This window comes from Peromyscus californicus, unplaced genomic scaffold (genome assembly GCF_007827085.1).
Source record: "Peromyscus californicus insignis strain IS unplaced genomic scaffold, ASM782708v3 Scaffold_10__1_contigs__length_136768540, whole genome shotgun sequence".
NCBI lineage: Eukaryota > Metazoa > Chordata > Mammalia > Rodentia > Cricetidae > Peromyscus > Peromyscus californicus.
In genome coordinates, this window is record NW_026294391.1 from 17042341 (window position 1) to 17054807 (window position 12467).

At 37.2% G+C, this 12467-nt stretch overlaps 1 protein-coding gene across 1 annotated transcript in view; it reads left to right on the top strand.

The window, feature by feature from the left end:
• Wnk3 (WNK lysine deficient protein kinase 3) overlaps positions 1 to 12467 on the top strand; it is a 124889-nt gene that overhangs the window by 97006 nt on the left and 15416 nt on the right. Inside the window, exons 17-20 of the mRNA XM_052758196.1 lie at positions 204 to 1150; positions 5973 to 6204; positions 6597 to 6727; positions 7511 to 8127. Coding sequence (XP_052614156.1) covers positions 204 to 1150; positions 5973 to 6204; positions 6597 to 6727; positions 7511 to 8127 — 1927 coding nt within the window. The remainder of the gene's footprint in view (positions 1 to 203; positions 1151 to 5972; positions 6205 to 6596; positions 6728 to 7510; positions 8128 to 12467) is intronic.

The window sequence follows — 12467 nt, forward strand, 5'->3', positions numbered from 1 at the left end:
AAGCCATTTTATTCAATATTTGTGAGAAAAAAACAAGAACTCATTTCTTCTTGACTGTTGAATTTTGTGATGTCTTAGGTCTTATTTACAAGTGTACTCTTAAATAGGTTCTCATTTGTTCCTTACTTTTCTTGTCCCTTTTGAGTTTTGTGTTTGCACTTTGTACTCATCATAACTTAGCTATTCTTTTGTTATTGTTCCAGATTCAAGAAACACAGGTAATCAGGAAATATCAAAGGACACACTGTTCACTATAGAGAATAATCCAGACCAGCATGTACTTTTCACCTCCAAATCAGCACACAAGGATGTGGTTGATGGTAAGATTTCTGAATGTGCTAGTGTAGAAACTGAGCAGCCAACTATTCTCTATCAAGTGAAAGATGACAGACAGATAATGGCACCAGCTACTGATAATTCCAATTACTCTGCTACTTTGGTGTGTCCAGTTCCAGTTGAATGTGAGGCACCCACCAGCCAAGCAGGCATGTTCATACCTACAAATCCATGTCAACAAACTACTGTTCTGGCTGATGTGCTTATGACCCATCCTGGTGAATCGATTCAGATTGGTGATAATGCTGTTCTAACTTCAGTGTTTGTATCTTCTGATCAAAAGCCTCAGTCCTTATCAGTAAAGCAACCAAATATAGATGCAGAGATCATTTCCCAAGAAGGAGAAACCACAGTGAACACTGAACCAAGTTCTCCTAAGGCAGTCATTGCCACTCAGACTCCTGGCTTTGAACCAGCTATGCTTCTACCTGCTACTGTCCTGGAATCAGATGGGGAACGACCTCCAAAAATGGAGTTTGCAGACAACCGAATTAAAACACTGGATGAAAAATTAAGAAACCTGCTCTATCAGGAGCACAGCATTTCTAGCATCTATCCTGAGAGTCAGAAAGATACTCAAAGCATAGACTCTCCATTTTCTTCCTCTGCTGAAGATATACTATCCTATCCAATGCCAGAAGTCATAGCTGTCAGTCACTGTGGGATTCAAGATAGCCCTGCACAATCCCCGAATTGCCAACAGACAGGCTCTAAGATTCTGTCCAATGTGGCTGCAAATCAGCCTGCTAATATATCAGTGTTCAAAAGAGACTTGAATGTGATAACTTCTGTACCCAGCGAGTTATGTTTACATGTAAGTATCTTTCTAATTCTTATTCTTTGCCTATGAATTTAAAGAAATGCCCTCTTTCCTAAAATGTTCCAAAGTAACTAACATTTAAGACTATGACTTAGGCTGCAGCTACTCAGAACTTCTTAGAAATTGGCAGATCTGTCTTGAGTCTATTTAAAAGAGCCTTCTGCTGAGTTAGCTTGAAACTTGCAAACACTGTATATAATTATAGATTATTTTGTGGATAAGAGTAACATGCTTTTTGATTTCAACTTAAGAAGAAACTGCAAAAACAAAACAAGAAAAATTTACAAAAAGAAAACTGTTGTCTATTTCTTTACAGCACTTTTCTAGTATTAATTTAATGTTTTGATGAGTTTAACTTATTTTTTTAAAGCAAAAATCATCCATAATCCCATGACTTTTTTCTTAACCTCTAAAAGGACCGGAAATATAGGCCAGTGATAGGCTGCTTGCCCCAGTACCTTAAACAGTACAATATTTAATTAAGTAAGCATGGTAACTCATACTCTAATCCTAGCACTAAGGAGATAGAGGTGGTAGGATCAAAAGTTCAAATTCATCTTCAACTGCGAACTGTTTGTGGCAAGCCTGCACTACATGGCACCTTGTTGCAAAACAACAAATTAAATGTAAGACGGGCTCATACATAGGTCCTGGCCATTCCCTGCTGAACTATTGGTTACTGATAAATTCTAGGAAAGAGACAGTCATTGTCTTCAGTTGTGTAATCTATGGCGAACCCACCAGACTCTAACAAAAAGTCCCAAACATACAGTCACACAGATGGTGCTGATTCAACTCAGTGGACCCCTAACTAAATGTAAAGACATGAATGTGGGAAAGGAACTTGTTGGGAGGAGAGGAGTTGATATGGATGGGAGGGAAATGAGAGAGAAAGTGGGATGGAGTAATCAGAATTCATTACAAACATCTATAAAACTATCAAAGAATAAACTCAATTAGCAAAATAAAATAAAAATAAATTTTAAAAAAAGAGGAGAAGGAACAGGAAGAAAAAAATTTTCTCCAAAACAGTTGAGATTGAAAGATTACAAGTTTCCAGATTTTAGAATCTTTAAATTTTAGAATACTTGTAAATACCAAATGTGGTATCTTGGGGCTGGTACCCAAATCTAATTTATACACAGAGACTGTAGACAATTTTATATAGTATTATTAATGCACTTTCATTTTAATTGCAACTCCTTAGATGAGGTTGACCAGATGTGGAATTTTCCACTACTAGTGGGATCATGTTGGTACTCAGAAAGTTTCAGATTTTGTATTTTAGATTTTTATTGAGATTGCTCACCTATATAATGTAGGAGCTTTTTCTTTTCATGTCTTTTTTTTTCTTTTCTAATATTAGATATTAAGTTCAGGGATCAAATGTATGCTATGCAAGTGCTATACCACTGAGCCGTACTCCTAGTCCTATTTCCCTTTTCTACTTGTTCAGTCACAGAGGTAACCACTAGTAATTTTGCTGCTGGTCCTTCTTGACTTTTCTTAAGATTACATAGATCTATTTACATGCATATCACATATGTTCTCCAAAATAATATTGTGCTATAAACACATTGGTCAGCAAACTGAAAATTTTCATTTTACCATATGCCATGAATATTTTTCTAAATGTCTACCACAGTAATTTTTGTCATCGTTGCTGTACAAATAATATCTATTTGTATGCAAAATAAAATCTGTCACATCCCAAATCTGTAAACATAGCTGTTAGCATTTCCAGATATGATTTTAGTTAATGTATGAATATTTGTACCAACATAATTCTGCATATGTATTATGCCTTTTATAGATATAGATAGATGTAATATTCATCTACATATATTCCTTTATATATATATGCTATTTTGCATTTTTTAAATTTTTGTAAACTATTATACAATTAATATGTAAGCACAAAAGCATTTCAAAAGAATGGTAAATCTAAACACTTCCTAAACAAGTTTCTATTGTAGTTTCTTTGGTCATTATCATTAATAACTTATAAATAATACATGTATTTGTTCCTCTCTTGATTTAGTGATTTTGTGTTTTTCTTTTTAAGACTGTATTTCACTATGTAGCTTGAAGCTGGCATGGAACTCATTACTTTGCCGTTCTTATAACTTATAGCTCTGTTGCCTCTTAAAGTTTCTGCCTGTTTCTGCCCCTCAAAGTTTCACAATGGGGATTAAATTTTAACATGATTTTGATGGGGACATTCAAACTATAACAAATTCCTCTTAGGATTCCTCATTGGTTAGCATATAGAAATGCAACTGACTTTTCTTTTTTCTTTTTTTTTTTTTTTTTTTTTTTTTTTGAGACAAGCCATCTACTCTATAGTTCAGGTTAGCCTGGCTCAAACTCATGGCAATCTTCTTATCTCAATCTTCATGATGCTGGGATTATAGATGTGAGCCACTCCTCTTAGCTACAACCGGCATTCATGTGTTACGATTGTGTCCTTGAACTTTGCTGAGTTTATTTGTTGGCTCTAATAGCTTTTGGTACATTCTTTTGGATTTTCTTTTTCTCTCTCTCTTTTTATGGATGTGTTTGCATGTGTATGCTTGTGTATATTTGCATGTATGAGTGCACATTGGAGGCCAGAGGTCGACAGTAGATGTCCTTAATCACTCTTCACCATATTCTGTTGTGGCAAGATCACTGATTGACTATTGTAGCTAGATATTTTGCTCAGAGGATCTGAACTCAGTTCCACATGCTTTCATAGCAAATGCTTTACCCACTGAGCTCTAACCCTGAATTTTCTCTCTCTCTTTTTTTTTGTTTGTTTGAGACAGGATCTCATTATGTAGACCAGACTGGCTTTGAACTCACAGAGACCCACCTGCCTATGTCTCCTGAGTGCTGGGATTACACAATGCTCATCTTTGGGTTTTCTGTGTATAAAATTTTGTCATCTGTGAATGAATATAATTTTATTTGTTCATTCCTATTTTTCTCATGTTAACTTTTCATTTCATACATATAGTACAGTCTGCCTTTTCTTCCTTCAGTCATAAATTCTTATGTATATGTCTGGATTTTTGTTGTTGCTGTTGTTGTGTATAAGTATTTCACTTGATCAGGGAAACTAAAGTTTATAGTAAATATGCCATCTTGTTCTATTCGCTACATACAGATATATCTCATTTCTATGGGATCAGTGTAGCACTTTCTGAAATGTAGTATTTTTACAAGTTTTTTCTCTCCTAATTTAAATAGTATTGCTAACCCAAAATGAGACTTCAGAAACTTGCTTACTGATTATTCAAAATTTCACCCTTTTTTTTTTGAGGTAGCTTTTCACGTATCCTAGACTGGCCTCAAACTTACTACATAACCAAGGATGGCCTGCCTCCGCCTAATACTCCTGCTTCCACCTTCTGAGTGCTATAATTATGGGTGTATGCACATGAATTCTCTATGTGGTTCTGGGAATCAAAGCTAGGACCTTGTGCTTGCTAGGCAAGCCCTCTATCAACCGAACACCTCTAGTCCAAAATTTTCCCTTTTGATAACTCCTGATTTGTTGTAATAATGCTTATTGTCATGTAGGAAGGCTGTCTTCATTTAGATGAATGCTACATCCCATCCTATATGCTTTTTATATTCACTTTTAATCTTCTATTATTAGTGACCATTCTTTTGTTGTTGTTTTTTGAGACAGGGTTTCTCTGTCAACCCTGGCTATCCTGGAACTCTGTAGACTAGGCTGGCCTTGAACTCACAGAGATCTGCCTGGCTCTGCCTCCCAAGCCAAGTGCTGGGATTAAAGGCATGCACCACCACTACTGGGCATTAGTGACCATTCTTACGTCCAAAAGTATCTGTGTTTCATGCCCTAAGTTTTTGTATTAATTACCACAGATAATTTTTTTAAAGATTTATTTATTTATTATGTGTACAGTGTTCTGTTTGCATGTATCCCTGCAGGCCAGAAGAGGGAGCCAGATCTCATTACAGATGGTTGTGAGCCACCATATGGGTGCTGGGAATTGAACTCAGGACCTCTGGAAGAACAGCCAGTGTTCTTAACCTCTGAGCCATCTCTCCAGCCCCAGATAATTTATTTTTAAAGCACTCATTTAGACACAGCAAGTAATCATGGGTATTTGGGGAGGATAGGAGGACAACAAGATGAAGGTTTTATAGCAAACATGGTCTGATATTAAAAATTCTTAGAACATGAATTCACAGTAATTCTTCATTTCTTCATAAATTTTTAGGTGATTATATAAACTAAGAAACTTGATTTCCTCATATTTCTTTGTTACTCGAACAGCTTTAAATATCTTGTTTTTCTTTTGCATAATATATCAAGCATCTTTATCTCTTAAATAATAAGATAATAAACTAACATTTCATTTAATAGCATTTATAACCAGGCATGGTGCTACACACCTGAAATCCCACCCCTTGGGAGGTAAAGATAGTAGGAGCCAGAGTTCAAAGACAGCCTGAGTTACATGATACCTTGTGTCTAATGAACCAAAAAAAACTAGTATTTTTAGTCATTTGGCATATATAAAAGAAATAACTTATTTTAAATTTTAGTTTACAAATTTGATATAATGATAACAATATTTTGGCCTAGAAAAGTAATAGTCTCTTTTATTTCATCTGAAGACTTCAGAGAAATGTCAAGGCTTCAGTTTCAGTCTGATGTGGTACTATTACTGAAACAATGCATAGTTTTCTGTTTTTTGGTTAATTATTAATCAATCTAAGAAACACCAGTATGCCAAAAAACTATTCACCTTGCCTAAATTATTACCACTTCGGTTTTCTTTGGTTTTGTCTCCATTAGGAGATGTCCCCAGATGCTTCACTTCCAGGGGATCCAGAGGCCTATCCTGCTGCTGTGTCAAGCGATGGAACCATTCATCTGCAGACAGGAGGTGGATATTTTGGCCTAAGCTTTACTTGTCCTAGTCTCAAAAATCCTATTAGCAGGAAATCCTGGACTCGAAAATTAAAAAGCTGGGCATACAGGCTACGGCAGTCAACCAGCTTTTTCAAGAGATCAAAAGTCCGTCAAGGTAGTGTGCTTACAGTCAGGGACATAGACTAGGTAACATCATTTTTCATCTACTTTTTTTTTTGTCGTTCATATTTGAATCTTGCCATGTTTTCCATGTAGCTCATGTATGTTAAATATCCCATTAATGTTGTTGCCATTTTATTTTTTTCCTTTTGTAACTAATTTGGTTTTTCAGTTATTCATTTCATATAGATACTAAGTATCGGGATAAATCTTGCAATGTCTGATTTAGAGTTAGGGACTTAAACGATGTTGCTTATACATTAACACTTTTAATTATCTAGCAAGGGTTAAACTTTTTCTGCTTTTCTTCATTTTTGGTAATGTAAACAAATTAGTCTTAAAAAATGATTTTTCTCTTTTCTGCTTATAATTTGACAAACCTTACAGTGGAAACAGAAGATAAAAGATCAGCAATTGCTCCTGATCCCATTCCGCTGCCACGAGAGTTATCAGCTGATACTAGGGCTTTGAGTAGATGTAAAGCGATGAGTGGATCATTTCAGCGGGGTCGGTTCCAGGTTTGTGTCTTTGGTTGTCTCTTTATCATTGGGTGCCTTAGGAAAGGAAACAGTAGGGCTAGAGATAGAGCTTCATGGGAAAGTTTGCCTATCATCTATGAGACCCAGGCTTCTATCCCCAACAGTATAAAAAGGTGACACCATTTGAAGTTGATCTGTAAATCATCCTTACTTTAGCTGTAAATCATTTCATATCTAGTTTTTTTATCTTGGTCATATATTTTCAACTTATAAAGTTATCATTAAAGGTAAATCTAAAGAATATAAGGATGTTAGTTGCAAAAGAACACAGAAATAGATAATCATTTGGGGGTCATCATTTCTATCAATTTAGTTTCCCACTTGGATTTATTATTTTATTCATGTGTGTCTGTGTGGGTATATGCCACGTGAGGTGCCCACAGAGGCCAGAAGAGGGTATCAGATCCCTGGAAACTGAAGTTACAGATGGTTGTAAGCTACCATGTGGATGATGGAAACCAAACCTAGGTCCTCTGCAAGAGCAGCAAATATTCTTAACTGCTGAACTGTCTCTCCTGCCTCAATTTAATCTCATGTCCTTTAGAATCTCAGCAAATTTCACAGTGGAATTTTATTTGAGTAACAGGAAACTAATCTATCCAAGGGTCCCAACTGAAAGACTGACTGTGGGCAGTATAAGTTTCGGTATTACCAAGTATTATATATGTCAAATCAGCCCTTCCAGTTGTCTGTGCTGTGTTTTGACAATGAATTTCTTCATGAGGTTTAAACCAGACAAGTTTCCCTTTTTTTATGTCTCAGGTAATTACAGTTCCTCAGCAGCAGTCAGTGAAAATGATCTCTTTTGGAAAAGATCACAGACCTCCATTCAAGAAAACAACAGTCCAGGCTAGTGAACAAGCACTAGCCTTTGCTGAAACTGCAGTGTCTCAATTGATCGAAGTGGAACCTGCCATGCCCACTCCTAAAGCTTCAGTTTCTTCACAGAAGTTACAAACTCTTTATGAAACTTTTAAAGAAGATAAAGGAGACCCTGAACAAGGTGACATCTTCTCTTTTAGCACAGCTTGTGAGACCAGTGTGTCTTCAATGACTACAGCAAAGAACTTGGAAGAAACTTCAACCACAACAATTAGCGTGCATTCTGGGTCTGAACTGTTAGATAAAGAAAAGGAGGAATTGTCTCCTGGGAAGCAGCCATGTACTAATGAATTTTCATCCACTCTTGCTAGTAATAGAAAATCAGTGGCAAAAACTGGTTCAAAGAGTGACCAGTATTTACCACTCCGTGAAGAGCAAGCCTGTGTTCAAACACAGAGTTCACTTTTCTATTCTCCATCTTCCCCAATGAGCAGTGATGATGAATCAGAAATTGAGGACGAGGACTTGAAAGTGGAGCTTCAAAGATTACGAGAAAAGTAAGGACGCTCTCTTTTCTGTAACAAATCTAATTGTTTATGGGTTTATACAACTTAATATTTGTTCTGTAGCTAATTGAGAATTGGTAGTATTTTAATGATTAAAACTGTGATTAAAAACTATAATAAATGCTATTGTAAAATGTTTTTGGAATGCTAAAATTATTGTATATGAAATAATTTTATTTTAGTTTTTAAAATTGTTTTACTTGTTTGGGTGTTTTGCCTGCATGTGTATCTGTGCATCCTGTGTGTACAGTGACCATGGAGGTCAAAAGAGGTTGTTGGATATCTCCCTAGAACTGGAGTTAACAAGCAGTTGTGAGCTGCTGTACAGGTGCTAGGAATTGAACCCATGTCCTCTGGAAGAGTATCGAGTACTCATAACTTTAAGCCATCTCTCCAGCTCTTTTTTTTCCGGGGAGGAGTGCATTTTAAGACAGGGTTTCACTATGCAGTTCTGCCTGGCCTGGAATAAACAATGGCGCTAATCCTCGTTGACCACAAACTTGTGATAATCCCCCTGCTTCTGCCTCCTTCATGCTGGTATTATAGGCTCATGCCAAGATGTATTGACTTCTTTATGCTTTTTCAGTCCTGTTTTTTAGGACTCTTGGAGTAAGAATTTACAACTCTTCTTACCTTTTATTAGTAGACAGCTAATTTATGTAGTTGAAGAGAATAGTTCATCTTTAGGAAAATATAAGATCCTTCTAAGATCAAAGCTTGTTATTTAGTGAATGAGGTCATAAAGTTTTACTAATGGTACTATGGCAATATGTTTTATCATGTAGAGTGCTTTTTTATGTTTTGTTTTGTTGGTATTTGGTTTCATATACCAGCCTAACATTAAACTTGCTAAATTAAGCTGGGAATGATCTTGAACTCCTGACCCTGTTGCCTGCACCTCCCAAGGGCTGGAATTACAGGCATGTGCCATCATAGCAACAACAAAATTACCACCACCAATAACAAAAAAACTTGACCATTGGTCTACTTTGAAAAGTGCCATGCAAGCCTGGCAGCCAGAATTTAATCCCCAGAATCCACAGTGGAAGGAGAGACCCAACTGCTGAAAATTTTCCTCTGACATCCATTCACACATATATTTTACACATATATATGTAATAATAATTCTTATAGCAAAAGATTAAAAGTTAACTAAAATATACATATATACATGTTTGATATTATATTGCATATATTTTAATTTTTCTATATATTCAGTACTATGTAGTTTATGTATACAGATATTTTTTATGGTACAATACTTATTTTTAAAGTGTTTTAATATTTGTGATGTTAGTATTCTATTTCTGTTTTATGGAGTATTATTATTGTTTGAAATATGGTCTTGCCCAGGCTGGCCTCAAATTTGCAAACTTCCTACTGCCTCAGCCTCCTGATTACAGGGATTTAACAAATCTTTTTTTTTTTTTTTTTTTTTTTTTTTTTTTTTTTTGGTTTTTCGAGACAGGGTTTCTCTGTGTAGCTTTGCGCCTTTCCTGGATCTTGTGCTGTAGACCAGGCTGGCCTCGAACTCACAGAGATCCGCCTGGCTCTGCCTCCCGAGTGCTGGGATTAAAGGCGTGCGCCACCACCGCCCGGCTAACAAATCTTTTAAATCATTTTGAAAGGACTGTTGGCTTTTATAGCTGCCTGTGTTGGTTATGAGTAGTTGATTTTGGTTATAAAACATAGATTCTCAAAAAGGGTCTTTTTATTCTGGGATTGGAGAGATAGCTCAGTGGTTAAAATCACTTTCTGTTCTTCAGTTCCCAGCATACATATCAGGTGGCTTACAACTACCTGTAACTCCAACTCTAAGAGTTCTGATGGCCTCCATAGGTACCTACACACTTTTGCCATATATTCATACAAACACACACATAAATAAAAACAAAAATCTTTTTTAAAAATCAAGCCAAAATAAGACTAGGTGTAGTGGTGCATGCCTTTAATCCCCGCACTTGAGATGCAGAGGCAGGTGGATCTCTGTGAGTTCAAGGCCAGCCTGTTGTACATAACAAGTTCCAGGCCAGTTATAGCTCTGGTGCAGACCTAGTAGCAAGACCTTTAGTTCTAAATGTGCCGGAGTTCTTACATAAGGCCAGGAAGTTGGGATTCTTTAGTTCTTGGCAGCAGCTGGCATTACAATGGATAGGCAGCCCTAGGTATCAGGATTCCTCATCCCCTGGCAATGGCCAGTATTAGAGCTCCTAGGGTAGAATTTCTGAAACCCTCCTGCTTACGTCTTGACAGCTCTCTGAAATTCTCCCAGTGACCAGGACCAGCAGTTTCTTTTCTCTGGGTTTGTATAGCCTTCAGTCCTTTTCTGCTTCAGCTCTCTTTCAACTTCCACCATCCCCTTAGTCCCTGCCAGGCCTCTCTCGAACTGTTGAGCTACCCCTTCAGCTGGCAGGCAGTTGAGCCTTGCTGATTTTGAAGCGCAGCCTGCTGACAAGCTCTCTTCTTCAGCTGTCAAGTAACCAGTTGCCTGGCCACTTTGATAGTTCAGGCCTGGAGACTGTCAGCTCTCATGCCTCTGCTGGCTTCTTTGTGTTTACCAGCCCAGCCTCCACTACTGAAGGTAGGCAAGACAAGACCGCCCAGGAGAAGCAGGTTTGTATTGGGCCTAGTGTTGTTACAGCAGAGAAGACGGCACAGGACCTGCTTAAAAAGCCAGAGGAGTATTTGGACCAATCACAGCATATCTTTCATAGCACTGTCCCTTTAGCCACAGCCACAGCAGTCCCTCTGGTAGGCCACCAGAAGTTATTTCCTTTTGGCCTTGCAAGGGAGAGATGAAAATGTCTGCAGAGTCTTCTAGAGCTCTGCAAGGCTTTTGATAGCAAAAAGCTGAGTACACACTGTTTGGAACAGTCTTAGTTAAGGCTGCACCTCTAGGAGCTAGAGCAATCAGCTGAGTTCATTGTGTAGTTTTCTCAAGGCATCTGTGGGGTGTTCAAAACTGCTGGTGCTAGCCTAAGAGCGGTGCAGCTGGCTGACTGACAGTCTTTGTACACAAAGCCACCAGGGCAGCAAGGAAGAGTCCAAGAGCTACTAGTTAGGGAGTCAAACTACATAGTCCCCTAGTAACTGGGCTTTTTTTTTTAAATAGGAAAATGAATATCAGGAGGAGTTAGAATAGGAACGTTAATTTATCATTAATACTAAGAGTAGCTACTTTAACTGATTTTAATAGTGTTTAAAAACCTGCCCAGTGGCTAAGGGAATGAATACTTGTTCTCCTCTTCTGTTTCATTACCCCTGAACTACATCCCCAGCACTTTAGTGTTATTTTGACATTATGGTTTGTCCATAGTATTTTACCAGAGGATTGGTAGATACTATAGACCAATAATAGTAAGCTGAGCTTTTTTTTAACCTAAATTAGTTTGAATAATCTATAGATGTGGGGGGTTTGTATTTTAAAAGTTAAAATTTAAAAATAAAGGCCAGTCCTGGTGACAGACATTTGTAATCCCAGTACTCAGAAGGCAGAAGCAGGCAAAATCTCTGCTCTATATAGTAAGTTCCAGGCCAGCAAGGTTACATAGTGAGAACTTATCTCAAAAGAAGTGATACATAGGGTAATATTCAAATCACGTAATGAGAAAGCAAACCAAAAGACCCCTTGTACTTCTCATACTATACCTTACTTCTCAGAGGTACTCACTGTGAACTGTTTGGGATGTATCTTGCTGGTTCTTTTTCTGTACATACCCTTTTTTGTTCTTTACAGTAATAAAGTAAAAAAAATCATGTTATTTTATAAATTGTTTACTTGAAAATGTTGTCTATAAATGTTCATATCTTTTAAAAAAAATCACTGCATGCAATTCCAGTGTATGAGTGTGTCCAAGTTTATTTAATCCTTTCTTGAGAGATATTTCCGTTTTCTCCATGTTTAATTATGTAAATGATGCTTATCTTTTTACACACAGAGATATTTCTGTGGGATACCATTAAAAGGTCTGTATTCTTAAAGCTTTTAGATAATTGTTAAAATTGGGTTTGATATCAGGCTTAGTTGCTCATGCTTGTAATCCCAGCTTTTGGGAGGTAGACACTAACCTGGTGAGTTCCAGGCTAGCCAGTATTACTTAGTGAAGTCTTGTGTCAAAAAAAAAAATTGAGCTGGGTGGTGGTGGCACACGCTTTTAATCCCAGCACTAGGGAGGTAGAGGCAGATGGATCTCTGTGAGTTCAAGGCCACCCTGGTGTATAGAGTGAGTTCCAGGACAGTCAGGGCTGCAGAGAGAAACCCTGTCTCAAAAAACCAAAAAAAAAAAATACTCTACATTCCACCATTTTTAATATTAATGCTTCGTTAAGCT